Source organism: Prionailurus bengalensis, chromosome B2 (genome assembly GCF_016509475.1).
Source record: "Prionailurus bengalensis isolate Pbe53 chromosome B2, Fcat_Pben_1.1_paternal_pri, whole genome shotgun sequence".
NCBI classification, from domain to species: domain Eukaryota; kingdom Metazoa; phylum Chordata; class Mammalia; order Carnivora; family Felidae; genus Prionailurus; species Prionailurus bengalensis.
The window spans coordinates 1,614,883-1,633,771 of NC_057349.1; the positions used below are offsets into that span (position 1 = coordinate 1,614,883).

At 53.7% G+C, this 18,889-nt stretch overlaps 1 protein-coding gene across 1 annotated transcript; it reads left to right on the forward strand.

The window, feature by feature from the left end:
* The first annotated feature begins 472 nt into the window (after positions 1-472).
* On the forward strand, positions 473-17,196 carry TRIM27 (tripartite motif containing 27). The gene is made up of 8 exons (XM_043590582.1): positions 473-981; positions 2,023-2,118; positions 4,553-4,783; positions 10,516-10,538; positions 12,326-12,441; positions 12,573-12,605; positions 14,133-14,159; positions 15,612-17,196. Exons 1-8 carry the CDS (start codon positions 562-564, stop codon positions 16,205-16,207), a joined length of 1,542 nt encoding a protein of 513 aa, XP_043446517.1. The 5' UTR covers positions 473-561; the 3' UTR covers positions 16,208-17,196.
* Positions 17,197-18,889: the final 1,693 nt, after the last annotated feature.

Consider the following 18,889-nt stretch of genomic DNA (forward strand, 5'->3'; position numbering starts at 1 on the left):
CAGGCCTGGGGGGAGGGGGGACTAGGCCCCGGGAGGTGGAGGGGGGTCCAGGCCCGGGTAGGTGTGTCCAGGCTCAGGGAAGTGGGGGGAGCTCCAGGCCCGGGAAGGTGGGTGGGGAGGGAGGTGGATGGGTAGGGAGGTCCAGGCCCGGAGAGGTGTGTGGGGGCGATCCAGGCCCGGGGCCGCGGGAGGCGAAGCGCGCACGGACCCGGGGCGGTGAAGGCGCGCGGGATCCCGGCCCAAACCCCGCCCCCGGGCCGCCCCTTCCGCTCGCGCCGGGATCCGCTCGGACGCGGCCACGTCGTCCTGCGCGCCCCGAGCGCCGGCCGCGCGAGTCCGGCCCGCGGCGCCCCTCGGCGGCCCCCCCCCCGCCCCTCGCGCAGCCGCGGGACCCCCGCCCCCCCCCCCCGCCTTCCGGCCCCCCGGCCCCACGCCCGCTCGGCCCCGGGGGCGCGCCGCGGCGCAGGGAGGGCGCGGCGCAGGCGGGGGAGGCCCAGCGCGCGCGCGCCCCGGGGTCCCGGCCCGGGAGGCGCCGCCCGGAAGCGGGAGTGGGGCCGCGCCATGGCCTCCGGGAGCGTGGCCGAGTGCCTGCAGCAGGAGACCAGCTGCCCCGTGTGCCTGCAGTACTTCGCCGAGCCCATGATGCTCGACTGCGGCCACAACATCTGCTGCGCGTGCCTCACCCGCTGCTGGGGCGCGGCGGAGACCGACGTGTCGTGCCCGCAGTGCCGGGAGACCTTCCCGCAGCGCCACATGCGGCCCAACCGGCACCTGGCCAACGTGACCCAGCTGGTGAAGCAGCTGCGCACCGAGCGGCCGTCGGGGCCCGGCGGCGAGATGGGCGCGTGCGAGAAGCACCGCGAGCCGCTCAAGCTGTACTGCGAGGAGGACCAGATGCCCATCTGCGTGGTGTGCGACCGCTCCCGCGAGCACCGCGGCCACAGCGTGCTGCCGCTCGAGGAGGCGGTGGAGGGCTTCAAGGTGAGGGCCGCGCGGCGCGCGGACAAAGGCGGGCGGGGGCGGGGGCGGGGGGCTTCCTCCTCCCCGCCTAGAAAATGGCTGAGCCGGACGCGGGCGCCGCAGCCGTCATTTCCTCCGCGGAGCCCCGGCGCCCGCGTGCGGGGGAAGCCGGGGGTCTCCCGGTCCCCCCCACCCCCGGGCACTTCCCCGCGGAGACCCGCCCCCCCTCCCTGGACCGAGCGCAGGATGCGCGTCAGACCGCGCGCTCCGCACACGGATCGCTCGCGCGGAGCACACGCGCACGGTGACCGGCAGGTGCTCGCGTCCCGCAGGTGCGCGTGCCTCCGTCTGCGCGCGTTTCCCCGGCCCTGGCCTGGGCTCCGGCCTGTTCTGGAAGCTCACGGAAGGCAGCGGGGTCCTTTCCTGCTGGAGGCAGTTAAGAGCCCCGAGGCTCCGGAGTTAGCAGCTACTATGAAGGTTGAACGAAACAGCACGAGTGGGTGGCCCTTGTGAAGCGTCGAGCCAGCACGCTGGCACAGCCAAACAGCCACATGGAAACAGAGTGTTGAGTGTGACAGTTGTCAGGCTATGTGTGGGGAACGCATGTGCTGTTGTCCGTGTGTTTGAGGGCTGCGGGAAAGGCACACGAGCAATGGCCTGTGTGTGTAGGTGAAAGTGACTACATTCATGCATAGTCACGTAGCCTTTAAGGTACATGCTTTCAGGTACATTATTTTAGGCTGGTGATAACCTTCGAGGAGGCTGCGAAGGTAGTGGTCAGGGCATTTTCTCCGTGTGCGCGTCGGAAGAGCCCCCGCTTACCCCTAAGCCTCCACTCACCTTTTCGCTGAAGGATGCCTTCCTGGGATAGGCAGGCCCCCCGCAGGTTTAAGACACACACACTGACTGCCGAAGAGAGGAGTGACCCCTGTGCCCTGGGGATGGCGGTGCGGTCCCAGGACAGGCTCTAACCAGGGAATATGGTCTCGCGTGGGTAATAGGCACAATGGCCATGCTGAGGTCTGCCTAATTTCCAACTGTGCAACTTTTTGCTTTTGCCAGGAGCAAATCCAGAACCAGCTGGACCATCTGAAAAGAGTGAAAGACTTAAAGAAGAGGCGTCGGGCACAGGGGGAGCAGGCCCGAGCTGAACTCTTGGTAAGGGAACTTGGGATTCACTGCTAGTATCGCCACTGCTGCTCACTCTGTCGCGTGTGAGGCTGTTACTTCCCTTAACATATCCAGTCAAGTCATCCAGAACTTCTGGATGCAGATGAAACAACCCCACATGGCAGTTGGGGACTCACCTGGAGAACCGAGGGGTTCCCCACACTTGGGAAGAGCTGAGGTTGGGACCCCTGGAGATCTGACCTATCAAAAGTGTAACCTGTTAGTTTTGTGTACATGGGGTTGATCCTTGACGACACTGATACACGTGAAATTCTTGGCCATGGTTAGCTTCCTTTGGTGCCATTCTGCTGACAGTGGCTTATGAAGTGGCCTCAGCAAGTGACTGATGTCCTAATTTGTGATCGAGATGTGTGTGTGTGTGTGTGTGTGTGTGTGTGTGTGTGTTTATTTTTTAACAGCCAAAACAAAATAAACTAGAAGTACAGACTTTTTTTTTTTTTTTTAATATTTACTTATTTTTGAGACAGAGCACAAGCAGGGGAAGGTCACAGGGAGAGCGAGACACGGAATCAGAAGCAGGCTCCAGGCCCCAAGCTGTCAGAGCCCATTGTGGGCTCGGGGCTCGAACTCACAAACGGTGAGATCGTGACCTGAGCTGAAGTTGCTTAACCGACGGAGCAAACCAGGTGCCCCCATAGACTTTTACGATATATACTTCTATATCCACCATGTAGGTGCTTGAGTAATTTTTTAAAATAGTAAATAAAATATTAGAAATTCCCTTGGGGTGCCTGGGTGGCTCCGTCGGTTAAGCGTCCGACTTTGGCTCAGGTCGTGATCTCGCAGTGTGTCGGTTTGAGCCCCGTGTCGGGCTCCGTGCCGACAGCTTGGAGCCTGGAACCTGCTTCAGATTCTGTGTCTCCCTCTCTCTTTGCCCGTCCCTGCTCACTCTGTGTCTCTCTTTCAAAAATACATAAAACAATTAAAAAAATTTTTTTTTAAGAAATTCCCTAGAGGTGCTCACATCTGAAAGGCAAGTCTTAGACTAGTAGAGTCTGGCACCATCTTGTGAAATTTTGCCAGTCCTGGACAGGGAACTTCTCAGGATGCCTTCAGACACCGCCGTTTCCTCTGCCCACACAATCCTCCGAGACCTCAGCTCCCCTTGCTTGAAAATAGTTCTGACGGATGGAGAGTGTCCTAGTGAGCCTGAGTGGACTCAAGTCACCATGCACACAGCCATTGTGTCCCCTGGGGGACGGTTGTCAGAGGGGAGGAAGACCCATCTCTGAGAACCAGGACTCTTGCACATGCTTCTTGGCCCTGACACTAGCCAGTTGGGTAGATGGAGAGAGTGATACGCCCTCCCTGGACCGGTCTGCTCCTCTGTGAAATGGGCAGGCTGGCCTCGTGGTTTTTCAGCAAGGCTGGTACTGCTCTCTCCTTCCCTCCAGTGCTGTGTGGTTTGGTTGTCACTTGAGGAACTGAGTGACTGGGGAGGGGAGGGCAGAGATCCTGAATGTCCTGCAACGGGAGAACAGGGTCATGCCAGGCAAACTTGTCCCCCCACCAGAGTGCCAGTAACAACCCCTTTGAGAAGCACTGAGTCAGTTGCCCTTTAAGGTCTCTTTCAGCTTTAATTTTCCATTTCTAAGATTACATTGTATCCTTTATATCTTTAAAAAACTCAGTGTAGCTAAGGAGAGGTGTGACCTTGTGGGAAGGATTTAAAACAAGTGTGTGAGCGTCACTGTCCCACAGTGAGTGCTTAGGAATGGCGGTTAGTCGGATGCTTCACGAAGGGATATCCTCAGGAGTCTGGCTTAGAAAGCTTCTGTAAAGGGCCAGATACTAAGTATTTTTGGCTCTGTGGGCCGCATCATCTCTGTCACAACTGCTCAACTCTTGTAACTTGACGACAGCTAAGTACACTATGTGAACGATGGGTGTGGTTGTGTCCCAATAAAACTATTCCACAGGAGTAAACAAAGGGAGTTGAGCAGAGAGCTTTAAGGGAGGCCTGTCATTGGGAGGTGGGGTGAGAAGGGAGGGCGGACTGGCTTTGGCAAACAGGTCTGCACCAGGAGGGAACACACCCAGAGCCAGGGAGGGGGTAGTTGATGAACACCCCTGAAGGACAGAAAGAAGGTACGGGTGACATGGGAAGGGCCTCAGTGACGTGGCCACGGTCATGATGCAAGGAATAAGTGTTCCAGTCCGTCCCCCGTACCTGACCCGTTACTTCCTGGCAGTCTTTCATGCCTCCCAGCGCCCTGCCAGGCAGGTATGTTCTCCTCTCTTACCTTCTGTGGCTTCTCTGTCACTGCGTGTGCTCCGCGAGAACACTGGGATGGGATGATTGGGGGGGGGGGGGGGTGGCGCTGACAGTCCAGGACAAACACAGAGGGCACTAGAAGAGAGCCTTCCCTCTCCTCAGTGCCCCTGCCTGTCCCCTGCGCAGAGCCTGACCCAGATGGAGAGGGAGAAGATCGTCTGGGAGTTTGAGCAGCTCTATCACTCCTTGAAGGAACATGAGTACCGCCTCCTGGCCCGTCTGGAGGAGCTGGACCTGGCCATCTACAACAGCATCAATGGCGCCATCACCCAGTTCTCCTGCAACATCTCCCACTTGAGTGGCCTGATTGCCCAGCTGGAGGAGAAGCAGCAGCAGCCCACCAGGGAGCTACTGCAGGTAAGCGTCAGCGCACCTGTCCACACGGCCCGCAGGGAGCTCAGTGGACAAGTGCTGTGATCACAGGCAAGGTTCTTGGCTTCTCTGGGCCTCAGTGACCCGATCTCCTGGTGGAAGGAGGGCTTGGGCCCACATGCCCTGTAAAGACCACCTCCGTGCAGTATCTCGTCATTTTCACGTGCACACACGTGTGGGCACAGCCAGCAAATGGTCGGCACTGGAGCCGGGGCCATTGGCCCAAGCCGCCCTGGGAGTCGAGCCTGGGGTAGGGCCTGTGATACGGCTGGGTGGCCCCCCAACCCAGCCAGACCAGGACAGAGCTGGTGTTCACTCTGTGCTTGTGGATAGTCTGCTCTGGGTCAGGCCCTGGTCCAGGCACGGGGTGAATGGTGCAGGGGCTCTGCTGAAATTCATCTCGTGTGGAGGTCGGACAACAAAGGAGTGAACAGCGATAGAAGAGATGTTGATAAACGCCGTTAAAAGGGAGATGATGGCCCAGGTCAAGGGTCAGCAAAGTGCTCCCCTCCTGTTTTTCTGTGGTCTGCGGGCCCAGTGTGGTTTTTACACTTGTAAGTGATTGGAAACCATCAGAGTTTTATTTTGTGGAGCGTGAAATTATATAAAATTCTAACTCCGTCGTGTGCGTGCTGTCGGCACGAAGCCACACAGTGCATTGTTGCTTTTCCACTGCCAGAGCAGAGGGTGCACCTGTGAGACCCACACGGCTCGCAAAAGCAGAACAGCGTGCCATGTGGCCTTTGAGAGCTAGTGTCTGACTCCTGCTTTAGGATAAGAAGGCCTAGCCTTGAACCTTAATGAGCACCGGTATTTCATCGCCAGGGAGCAAAGGAGGACTTTGCAGAGGGAACACGTGGCCAGCGTGTGTGGCAGAACGTGACCAGGAGGAGGGAGGGGGACAGCAGGGTCCCACGCAGTCGAGGGCTGACATCCACTTGGTTTAAAGCCGTGGGCACCACAGATGCTCTTCTGTAGGAACACTGGACAGTGTGGGGCAGGACCCACGTTGGGGACAGTGGTCACTGGCAGGGTGAGGGACACCACAGGGGCGGGTGAGTATGTCGAGGAGTAAGACCATGAGGAGAGGCAAGAAAGTACTCGGAGGTGGGGTGAGGTCGTGGGGCTTTGCGGGGAGGGGATGCTTAAAGAAACGAGGTAAACAAGCAGAGTCTGCTGTAAGGATGCGGGTCGGGAACATCACTGAGGCTGTAAATCACGGCTGTCTGCCTGAGAGGGAGGGCAGAAGGGAAGGAGGACCAATGTGTGCATAGGAGTTAGTTCGGGAAGATCTTTGGGGGGACAGGAGGGTGAGGGGAGGATGCAGGCAGGGTGAGGCTGGGCAGGCGACCCTGGTGTCTCTTGTTCTCTTGACTTTGGAAAGCAGGATCCTCTATTGTTACCGAGCAGGAGTTTGGGAAAATGTGGGCTTTGGAGAATGGGGGGAAGGTTTTAAATAATTGTTTCAGAGTCTGGGAAGACCAGGTGCTTTGTGAGACATGGGAGGGTCACTTGGTCAGGGAACGTCAGTTTATACTGGGGCCAGTCTGCCCTGTCGTGTGACATTCTCTGAGACCACGACTGCTGGGGTACAGGCCCAGGGGAAGTTGGAATTTGTGTGTATCCAGGATTAGGGCTTTATAAGGTGGAGTGGAGAGGTTTTTTTTCGTTTTATTGGGAGAAAATTTACATAAGTTCATCATTTCAACCATTTCTTTTTTTTTTTAGTTTTTTTTATTTTTAATGTGTATTTATTTTTGAGAGAGAGACAGAGTGTGCGTGGAGGACAGGCAGAGAGAGAGAACCACAGAATCCGAAGCAGGGTCCAGGCTCTGAGCTTTCAGCACAGAGCCCGACGCAGGGCTCGAACCCACGGACCATGAGATCATGACCTGAGCTTAACAGAGTCACCCAGGTGCCCCCATTTCAACCACTTCCGAGTGTAGGACTCATGGGGGCACATGGGTGGCTCAGTTGGTCAAGGATCTGACTCTTGGTTTCAGCTCAGATCATGATCTCTGGGTCATAGGATCAAGCCCTCTATCAGGCTGAGTGTGGAGCCTGCTTGGGATTCTCTCTCTCTCTCTCTCTCTCTCTCTCTCTCTCTCTTTCTCTCTCCCCTCCTCCTCCTCCTCCACTGCTTGCACTCACTCTCAAAAAAAAAAAAGTGTACATTCAGCAGTATTTAGTAAACTCACAGTATTGTTCGATCATCACAACTCTGTAGTTCGGGAAGGCTTTCATCATCTCAGAAGGAAACCTTGTATCCATCCGTTGAACAGTCACTCAGTTCTACCCACTGGCGACCGTGTCTCATGGGTTTGCCTGTTAGAGTCCGGCACCCGGAGGCCTTTTGTCTGACTCCTTTCACTCACAAACCTTATTCTCGGTTCAGCTGTGTCAGTGCTGCATTTGCTTTCGCGGCTGGGTAACGTTCCACTGTGCGGATACGCAGCGTGTTATGTTTCCTCGTGTGGTATTCCGTTCATGAGTTGGCGGACGTTTGGCGATTGTGAATGGCGCTCTGAAAGGCAGTGCCTGACTCGCTTCCCTCCTGGTTGCATCATGTGATCAGGGGCCACGTTCCGGTCTGAGTGGATGTGCTGCCAAAGTGAGCGCTCGGCGTTTTAAAAATTATCATTACTTCTTAAGGCCGATGATACTTGCGAGGACATTTTTGAAAGGATGGATCTGTTGAAGAAAAGGGCTGTGGACATGGAGGAGGGAGAGGGTCTTGATCATGACCAGAGTGGCTACGGTGGACAGCCTGGGAAAAGTGGGCTGAATCTTACTTCACAGGGAATTGTTAGAAGCATTCCCCGTGAGGTCAGGGACAGGACAAGATGCCCGCTGTTGCCTGCCTCTACTTAACATTGTATTGGAGGCTTTTGTTTGTTTTCTCACAATTTTTAAAATGTTTTGTTTATTTTATTAACTTTTTTTATGTTTATTTTTGAGAGAGAGAGAGAGACAGAGTGTGAGTAGAGGAGGACCAGAGAGGGAGACACAGAATCTGAAGCAGGCTCCAGGCTCCAAGCCGTCAGCACAGAGCCCGACGCGGGGCTCGAACTCACAAACCGCGAGGTCATGACCTGAGCTGAAGTTGGACGCCCCACCGACTGAGCCACCCAGGCACCCCTAAAATGTTTTATTTTAATGTTCATTTATTTTTGATAGAGACAGCACAAGCGGGGGAGGGGCAGAGAGAGAGAAGGAGACACAGAATCCGACAGAGTCTCCAGGCTCTCAGCCGTCAGCACAGAGCCTGATGCAGGGCTCGAACTCCCAAACTGTGAGAACGTGACCTGAACAGAAACCAAGAATCGGATGCTTAACCGACAGAGACAGCCAGGTGCTCCCAGAGTAGCAAAATTTTCCTAATTCGATATGCTGTTAGCAAAGATGTGGGAGAGAGAACTCCTGTGCTGGTAGGAAGACCGAGTGTTTGGCAGAGTATTTAACAAAGTGTGTGTGCAATTAGACCTGTACCAAGGGTCCTTGCAGGAATTTACCCAAGTATGAAAATGGGTCCAAAAATGCATACACACAAAGTTACATGATGTAACATTGTAGTAGCAAAGTACTGGGAAAAACCACCTTCCAGACTGAGACTGGCTGAATCAATTCTGCATGTGTACACACGATGGGATAGTAGGCAGCTGTAGGCAAGAGGAAGGAAGATACCCATGAGACCCATGCACTGATGCAGTGTGTCCAGGAATGTGTTAAGTGAAAAAGCGCAAAATGCAGCATATGGTACTTTCTGTGGAAGAAAGAAGGTAATTGAAAATCATGTATCTGCTTATTTTTGCAGAGGAAACCATGGAAGGATAAACCAGGTGGGGGAAATGGATGGAAAGGGATAGGGTAAAAAGTGACAGAGACTCTGGCCAAGTCTCAGTTTTTAGCACCAAAATAAATAAGAACAGTGATGGATTATAGCCTATTAAAGTAAGAATATATGAGTCCATACTAATAATAAATAGGAGGAAACTACTCTTTCCAGGAGAATGTCGATTAAGTGATATGGGAGGAATTTGGGGGCGCCTGGGTGGCTCAGTTGGTTGAGTGTCCGGCTTCATCTCAGGTCATGATCTCAGGTTTGTGAGTTTGGGCCCCGCGTCCCGCTCGCTGCTGTCAGCACAGAGCCCACTTCAGATCCTCTGTTTCTCTCTCTCTCTACCCCTCCCCCACTCACACTCTTTCTCTCAAAAATAAACAAACATGTAAAGAATAAAATGAACTTTGAAGCTAGAAAAGGACCAGTTAACAACCATCATAGAAGTTAATTCAGACAGTCGTTATCAGTGGATGTTAAATCTAAGGGAGGAAGTTTGAGAAAGATGGGAATAGTAACACAATTTCAAAGTATCACTTTCACATTGCTTGCTAGTTACAAGAGGAAACACAGTACCTAGCCAGTGATCAAAATATCGCCAGTAAGGGGCCAGGGAATATCATGTGTCTTTAGGAGGATGCACCATACACTCCTCAAGGGGATACAGCCTGGATTTAATCATGAGGGGAGTGTCTGAAAGACTACAAAGGACGGGTGACATTCTGGCGTAACAACCAGGGTCAGTGTCGTGAAAGCAATGCTGGGGAGCCACTCCAGATGGAAGGTAGTGTCAGGATAGCTGAATGCGGCAAATGGTCCTGGGTTACTAGGGGGAGGGGACTAGCTGTGAGGAACTTTGTTAAGGTGAACAGTTGGGGCGCCTGGGTGGCTCAGTTGAGTGTCTGACTTCGGCTCAGGTCATGATCTCCTGGTTCCTGGGTTCGAGCCCTGCGTCGGGCTCTGTGCTGACAGCTTGGAGCCTGGAGCTGCTTCGGATTCTGTGCCTCCCTCTCTCTGCCCCTCCCCACTTGCACTTTCTCTCTCAAAATAAATCAATAAACTTAAAAAAAAAAAGATGATTAGGGGTGCCTGGGTGGCTCAGTTGGTTAAGCGTCTGCCTTAGGCTCAGGTCATGATCTCACGGTTCGTGGGTTCAAGCCCCGCATTGGGCTCTGTGCTACCAGCATGGAGCCTGGAGCCTGCTTCAGATTCTGTGTCTCCCTCTCTCTCTGCCCCTCCCCGGCTCATTCTCTCTCTCTCTCTCTCTCTCTCTCTCTCTCAAAAATAAATAATAAAGATTAAAAAAAAAAGATGATTGGTTAAAGAAGAATATGGACTGTGGGTTAGATAATTGTTGCATCCATGTTCATTTTCTTGGGCTTGATTACTGCGATTGTGTAAGAAAACATGCTTGTCCTTAGGAAGTACACACAGAAGTATGAAGGGGTAAAGGATATAATGTAAAGAGTGATCTCAAATGGTTCTGAACATAAATGTGTTCATAGTGATTTGGTGACAAGTGTACACGAGCTATGTACTAGCAGTTTTTCTGTGTATTTGAAATTATGTCACAATAAAAAGTCGAAGCAAGTTGGACAAGTGAACAGTTGGGGTGCATGGGTGGGGTACTTGACTTGGGAAATTTGATCAAGATGTCCTTGGCCGGTGGGGCGGGAGCCGGACACAGGAAATGCTGGGACAGCAAATCATGTGCCTCCTGGTTTCCTTGGCCCGATTTTTAGCCTCTTGACTGGGTTGTGTCCACGTCTCCCTGGCTTCTCACAGGAGGGCCAGCCCATGGTTGGGTTTTCAACAGACATCCCTGAAAGAAAAGCGAAGTTACAACTTCTCACAGTTACCCTTCTCCTTTCTCTCGTAGGACATCGGGGACACGTTGAGCAGGTACAGTGTTCTCTCCCCCCAGTGTCCAATCGAGTGCAGGATGGCGTGTCCCTCACACTCCTAAGTCCCGAAAGGAGCCCAGAGCCTCGGAAGGATATCTTCCCCAAGTGACATGTCCTGCCCGTCTCTGGACTGAGTCACTGTGTGCAGAGAGCCACATGGACCATGGATCTTCTCAGTAAAACTCAGGAATTACTGACAAATTGTGAGGGTGAAGGATGGAATTGTGCTTGTGGTTTGTGAGGACACGTCTGGGGACCTAGTGAAGGCTCCCAGGGGCCCAGTCACTTCTTACGGGTTGCAGAGTCCTGTCCCCGCCACCCCTCCTGGTTCCATAATGGGGAGAAGAGAGTGGCTCAGGGTTACATAATTACTGCCCCGTTCCGGGGATCCCGGCCTTGTCCTCATTACTCCTGGGCTGTGTCCGCAATGGGGAGTGAGGGAGAGCTCCCTGGATGCCGGGCCAGGAAGGAGCAGGGGCACCCCCGTGTGGGCAGGTGTTTGCAGGGCAGACAGTGAGGGCCAGTGGGCTGGGCCTCGGGGACACGCTGTTTGGTGCAGGGGCAGAGACTGACTTTGAAGGAGCCGGACGCTGAAGCTGCTTGACATGCTGAACGGTGAAAACCTCTGGGGGGCTGCAGGTGGGCTGAGAGGGAGCACTCCCCAGGGACCCTGAGGGAGCACTTCAGAGCCTCATGAGGGAGCACTCAAGAGCTGTGAGGGAGCACTCGGGCCCTGAGGGAGCACCCCAAGAGCTGGGGCAGGGCCTCGTGTGTCCGTGGAGTGACTTGGCTGGGAGGCCATGTGGATAGAATTATGTTGGTAAAATTGCTGGTTTTGAGGAGACGGGTTAGAACGCGTCCAGTCCCAGCCACGTGGCCCCGGTGATTACGGCCCTTACTTGTTGCTTGTGCTGTTTGGTGCCACGGTCCATCCTGGCCCAACCTAGGGAGAGCAGGTCCTTCAGAGCCCAGCACCTCGTGACGTTCGTGTTTGGGTTTGGCCACGGGAAGTAGGGAACCCAATATCTCATTGGCTTAGGGCTTACACATGATACAACGTGTGTCGCCGTGTAAGAGACGTGCAGGTAGGTGGCCCGGGGCTCGTCTGCTGGTTTCCTTGCCTTTGCTCTTCTGCGGTGCCCGAGTTGTGGTCCTGGATCTTACAGTCTAAGGTGGTTCCTGGAGCGCTAGCCAGCCACACTCCTCTTAAAGCAGGCTTCTCAATGGGCACAAGACCCTTCTTCCGTCTCATTGGTCAGAACTCAGCCACAAGGTCACATCTAGCCCGGGCAGCCAGGAACCCAGGAAAGCTCGGAACATGGGAGAAGGGGTATCCGGGAGGCAGTTGGCAATCGGTTTTCACCACAGACCCACCACCCCCCAACCCCCACAAGCAGGGAGCAGAGTGGGCACCTCTCTGAAGATGTTCTCCCCGTGTTTGGGAACCTGAGGGCACTGGGTCATTGTCCACCGTGAAGCTCAGGTCTTGGATGGAATCTGGTGCTTTCTGGCAAAGTCAGCCTTATGTTCAGTTCAGGTGAACCTTCCTGAGGACAGGCCATTTGAAAATCCCTGAGCTACGTGCTATGGGGGGTTTGGAATGAGCAAGAGGTTTCTTCTGCTCTTGTCGAGAGGATCACAGTCTAGGAGGGGAGCAGGGAAAGAGTTGTGGTGGCTGCTTTTAAAGACCGTTTGCCAATGTATCCCAGGCTTTGTCTGGGATCCTGAAGTTGTGGGGTTGGGGGACGTACTTACTCATTGTTTTGTTTTGTTTTCTTAACTTAGAGCTGAAAGAATCCGGATCCCTGAACCGTGGATCACACCTCCAGATCTGCAAGAGAAAATCCACATTTTTGCACAAAAATGTCTGTTCTTGACAGAGAGTCTGAAGCAGTTCACAGGTAATGCAAGCAGAGAGATCCAGTGGGGGAAATGGATTCATGCTCTGAACATCTGCATATTGCCTGAGGGGAAGATCCATATTCCAGCCAGCTGTGGGGTGCAAACTGAATGTCTCCTTTTCTCCCCTTAGAAAAAATGCAGTCGGATATGGAGAAAATCCAAGGTAAATACGTACATTTACTGGGCTTTTGATGTTGAAGTTTCCTGGGAAGATGAACATCTACTTAAAAAAAATTTTGTTTTAATGTTTGTTTATTTTTGAGAGAATGAGAGAGCACGAGCAGGGGTGGGCAGAGAGAGAGGGAGACACAGAATCCGAAGCAGGCTCCAGTTTCTGACCTGTCAGCACAGATCCCCACACAGGGCTTGAAGTCACAGACCAGAGATCATGACCTGAGCCCAAGTCGGATGCTTAACCGACTGAGCCACCCAGGTGTCCCATTTAATAATTTTTTTAATTTGAGAAAAAGAATGAACAGAAACTATGCCAGTTGTACTTGATGTGAGCCGGTATTTAACAAACATCATAACTTCTGCCCGTGGGCACTGGTGCTGACCAGGACGGGGGGTCACGCGGCGCCTGCAGGGCAATTGCGGGAACAGGGTTTCAGGAGTCAGGCCACCCAGGGCCCAGCTCTGGCGCTTAGGAAGGATTCCACACTGTAGTTTCCTTGTCTGTAACGTGAGGAAAGTAGTTCTCACCTCACAAGGCTGTAGAACTAAGTTAGTTACCATTTCTAAAGCCTTTGGAATGGGGCCTGACACATGATAAATCCTGTATTTTTGTTTATTAGATAAAGTGTTTTAGGTATTTAAGAGAAGCCCCTTTAAATGTAAAATTTTCTGGTCACGAGCCACATTCAGTTAGGAGTTGAGTTTATCCTAAATGCTAAAGTTCCTAGGTGGTCTTGTGGGATCCGAAACCCTTAGATGGAAGTGAACCCTTTTCTTGTTTATTACAGCTTACAGATCCCCATAATCTCTGGTGGTTTCCTGTGTGACGTATGCTAAGACCTTGTTTGCATTTTATCTTTTCAGATACACACTCTTTTGGCATCTTAGCAACACTTAGGTAGGGGACACCCAATGTCTTCCACAAGCAGACAGATAGGGAGAAACTCTACCAGAGACTGGATGATCCCAGAAGTGGTCAGTTCAGTGGTCAGTGCAGACCTGACCTTCCTTGCTGTGGCTCTCCTGCCACTTAAAAGGCTCGTGAGAGCTCATTTGTGAACATGCTTTGTCCACTGGGAAGTGCCTTTCAAGTGAGTGGTCCTGTTTTCCCAGCACGGTAGCGGCTGTCACGCAGCCCCTCGAGCAGAGGCGGCTTGTGGAAGCCAAGAATTCTGTACTGTGTGAACATGGAACCGAGTTTCCGCCTGCAGAGCCAGCTGGCCCACTTTGGGGTGGGGTCCTTGATCTTGGCTCAGTTTGGCCCCATTTGCTACCAGCCTCAGGCACATGGTTATCCTTCCCACCCACAGTTCCCAGCCCCCCTTCCCCTCGGATTCTTGCTTGAACGATGGAGTCACGTGCCATGTAGAGAACTCTATGCATGATGGCAGCAGGGATTCTGGGCTGTGTAATGAGGCCACGGCTTCATGGTGACGGTGACCAGAGCCCCTTCTGTTAGGCATTTCTTGGAAATACTCACATGATGTCCATAACTTCTTCTCTCTTGTTCTTTCAGAATTGAGAGAGGCTCAGTTATACTCAGGTAGGTGATGGAGACAAAACTATATGGAAACGGGTAAAAACCCTAAAGCCCAAACTACTGTCGTGAATGATTTGAGAAACTGCCTAAATTTGGGCTCTTCGGGTTATGTGTGTAAAAGTGATAAACACAACCAGATAAAAACCATTGTCTCTATGTGTTTGCAACGTGTTTGCTTCCTAAAATGCCCCAAAGCTAAAGCCAGTGGAGGAAGTGGAGGCCAGGAGCTTGAGGAGAAGCCTCTCCCCCTTCCCACTGTGCCCTGTGGCTCTGCGGCCCAGCCTCAGGACCGCCGTGGGCTTCCACTTAGTGAGCTCGGCTTTTGTTCTCAGCTGGGGGTCCAGGAATGTCGGGTCCTCCCATCTCTGGGCGGGAACTGAACGAAGCCCCCTCCCCATGACCGTCACTGTCACCCAAGGGTCAGGGGACTGGGTCCCAAGGACCCAGAGGCACTACATCATGGGTGTGTGCTGTCTGCAGTCATGTGCACCCCCCGCCCCCCTCAGGAAGACAGGTGCTCTGAGCACAGCAGGTCTACGTTCGTTGGTGTTGGCCACTGTGATCCATATTCCACTGTTTCAGCAGGTGCTAAGCGCATGCCTCGTGTGTGTCCTGCCCTGTCTGACACCGCGCAGGGTGCCGTAGAGGGAACAAAGGAGCAGGAGACACTGTTCTGCCCTGGAGTTTAGTGTCTGCTGGGAGGTTCAAGGCACACCCACGGCATGGCAGACAGATGACCGTGCACAGATTGTTGAACCACGAACCCAGTGTGGGCCCGGGTCACCTCCCCGGTTGCCCATCATGAAGCTTTCATGGGAGTCCTTCAGCCTGCCTGGGCTGTGGTTTGGAGTTCTCCTCCCGCGCAGGATTTGACAGGCATGTGAGAGCCCCTGGCAGTTCAAAGCGGGAAGTCCCCACACGTTGGCAAGGTGCACCCAGGGATGGGGCGTGGGCGATAAATCATGTCGGGCCTAAGGGAGGGAGAGGGTGATGGCACGGCTGGCTAACAACAACTTTTTGATGAAGATGTGGGTCTTGCACCGGACGTTAAAAAGAGATGACTGGGGTTTTTTTGCACGGTTGAGTAAGGATACAAAAGAGTGATTTGAAAGGCGGGCAAATTGGTAACAGGATTGCAGTCCCTTATTCACATACCTCGGATCCCAAAAGCCGTCTGGGAGATTCAGCCGATAATGGGTAATGTGGCTTAAGATGCAGAAGGAAGAGAATGGAGGTAAGACCTCGGCACTTTCGACACATCTGGGCTTGGAAAGGTGGTGAGCTAATGCAGAGTCATCTGGGGGATGTTGAGTCCGGGACGAATTTGAGGTGAAGGCAGCCTGCAGGGGGCGCTCGTCTTCTCCCCTTGGGGAGGTGGGGGAGAGGCCAGGAGCCCTCCAGGCGCTCTGCGGGCCCTTGGCTCACCTGCCCCTCGCCTCCCCTCTGTCTGTGCAGTGGACGTGACTCTGGACCCGGACACGGCCTACCCCAGCCTCATCCTCTCCGATAACCTCCGGCAAGTGCGGTACAGCTACCTGCAACAGGACCTACCTGACAACCCCGAGCGCTTCAATCTGTTCCCCTGTGTCTTGGGCTCTCCGTGCTTCATCGCTGGGAGGCACTACTGGGAGGTGGAGGTGGGAGACAAAGCCAAGTGGACCATCGGCGTCTGTGAAGACTCGGTGTGCAGAAAAGGCGGCGTGACCTCGGCCCCCCAGAATGGGTTCTGGGCCGTGTCCTTGTGGTACGGGAAAGAGTACTGGGCTCTCACCTCCCCAATGACTGCCCTCCCCCTACGGACCCCTCTCCAGCGGGTGGGGGTTTTCTTGGACTATGACGCTGGCGAGGTGTCCTTCTACAACGTGACTGAGCGGTGTCACACTTTCACTTTCTCTCATGCCACCTTCTGCGGGCCCGTGCGGCCCTACTTCAGCCTGAGCTACTCGGGGGGGAAGAGTGCGGCCCCACTCATCATCTGCCCCATGAGCGGCATCGATGGGTTTTCCGGCCATGTTGGCGACCATATTCATTCCATGGAGACTTCCCCTTGAGGAGGTGAACTCAGGCCACCGGGGCTGGCGGCCGTGATCCCACCCCGGGCGGCAGGCGGCTTGCTGCCTCGCCGCTCCTGTTGTCTCAGCCGGACGCCCCTAGGCTCCCCAGGTCCTGCAGCGGGACGCGGGGTGTCCACGTTCTCCACCCTCTCCCCCTTCCCGTGCAAATTGTGAGATGTGATGACACGTGCCAGAGTGCCCAGAAACAAAAAACCGGATGTCCACCTCCGTTCAGCCCGTCCTGGAGGGGAGAGAGTGTGGACGGCCCTTGGAGAGCCGCTGGGGACACTTCACCGGGGCTCCGCCCGGCACCCTCTGTTTTGGCCCCACAAAGTGGTCACGGATATTTGCTGTTTTCTGGGCTGAGGCTCCTTCTTAAGAACCTGGAGAGGAACCACAGGGCCCTGCCAGCATGGCTCCCTCGATCCCGGGTTCTCCTTGGGGAGTCGTACCTCTACCCCGTTCCCATTCTGCCGTAGTTTTATTAACTCCATTAAAGAGGCCTCTGTGTTTTGATTAGTTACAGTTATTTTACAGTAACGGTGGGAAATGGCGCCACCTCTGTTATGAGATAATGTTCTAATCAATGTGCTCTTTGCCTCTGTCTGTTCCGAGGGCTTTGTCTGCTCCCTCCATTCTGACCGGTGCACATCATCCAGGATAATTTCCTGCCAGCACTATCCACTGTCCCCAGATCCCCCTCACACTCCCATTTGTGGACTGACGGTCAGTCATACCCCATCCCTGGAGTGATTCTGAGGCACTATTCCAGGGATTCATTGACTTTTTGCCTCCTTTTCTCCATTTCCTGTGGGGAATGACCTTTCTAGTATGTGTACCATTGAGGGGCAGCTCTATCCCCATAGCCGTCGGGTCACGAGGCTAAACAGATCACTTCAGCAGGCCCCCACGATGGCTCTTCGTCCTCCTTTCCTTTGGGTATATGCCCCTCTGTTTGAAAATAAAGTGACCATGGATGTTGTTTACATTGTTGTTGCTTTCCGGGTCTTGGTAGGATTGGGTTCAATCCTAGATGTTGGGGCGGGGTTGAAGGGGTTGGCTCGCGGTGAGTTCCCTATGGGTCCGAATCCTGGTCTGGCCAATGTTTTTCTTCCACCTGGATGATAAAACAAGTTTGGGTGCCACGTCCCTGCTTCCTAACGGTGCCGAGAGAGCAGTGTCAGCTGTTCACTGTCTTGTAAGTTCACCAGGAAAGGGTTCTCAAGTCCTTCTCTTTTAAGTTTATTTATTTTGAAAGAGAATGTAAGCAGGGGAGGGGCAGAGAGGAGAGACACTCTCAAGCGGGCTCTGCACTGTCAGTGCAGAGCCCAATGCGGGGCTTGAGTTCACGAACCATGAGATCATGACCCAAGCCAATACCAAGAGTCGGACGCTTAACTGACTGAGCCACCCAGGTGTCCTTCCCAAGTCCTTTTTATAGCTGGCGGTGGGATAATGCAGCAATGCTTGGCATAGATCAGAGGGCCCAGAACTTGCTTCCCGGCCCAGAACCACCAACCTAAGCCCTTGGGGGTACAAAGGTCACCACGTACTGAGGAGGAAAGATCTGGCTGAGAGAATAGCTTTGTTCCAGGGATTTGGGTCATTTCTGCTTCTGGACACGGCCTCGAGAAGACAAGATCTTATGGTCTGTACTCAGTCCTGTTCCCAGCGTTGTTTGGGAAATCATATAACTAGGGCCTACAGAGAGGGGCTTCGATGAGGGTGTAGGGTATGTATGTGGAGCACCACGAACTAGACAGACCAATGCACAGATAGTTCTTGAATGTTCCTAACAACCCTACAAAGTGGGTACTATTGCCCTTACTGTACAGATGCAGAAACCGAGGCACGGGGTGAATGGCTTACCCCAGACACAGCTGGGAAGCCGTGGAACCGGGACTCACACTAAGATGGAGTGCTCGACCGCACACACCTGATCGCAGCCCTCCACACATGTGGATTCTGCTTTCCCGCGTGGGAAACAGAGCGATGAACAGAGGCCTTAATGGCGCTGGTCCGTTGACCCGGGGCACCTGCCTTCAGCAGGAAGGGTCTGCAGCTGGGAAGCTGGGTGGGGTCCCCATCAAAATTGCATTCCAGTGTCACTTAATTTAGTCCACTGGGGCAGGGAGGAGGAATACAGGCCCGCAAAGAGGGCACCTTGTGGGTATCCAAGAAAGAGTGTATCTGGGGTGGACTGTGGTCCTCACAGCCAGTGCTGGGGCCGTCTGAGGGGCTCGCAGTGGGTCTCATTGGTCCCCAGTAGACCCAGAGCTCCAGGAGCAGCGTCGTGATGCGTTTTTGTTAGCAGCAGCAGCCAGAGCAGTGCTAAGTCTGTCAGATTCAACAAAGCTACTTCCCATGTGAATGTAGATGTGTCCCAAGAGTCAACGATCCTAACCATGCTGGGTGAGGAGTGTCTGAAGACCAGATACCTTACGATTGATTCCCATCTTGTAATGTGAACAAAAGGACCATGGGAGGATGCCACAGAGGTGGAGGCTTAGGTTGATATGTGTTATTGGTTACCTTCCGTTCCTTGTGGTGGGTTCATACGTATTTAAAAATTACTTAAATTTTTACTTAAACAACAACAACAATCCTGCCATTTTGGATAAGGTTGAATGAATCTGCAGATGAGTCTAAATGTACTCATCTGCAGAAAGGTGAGCAAAG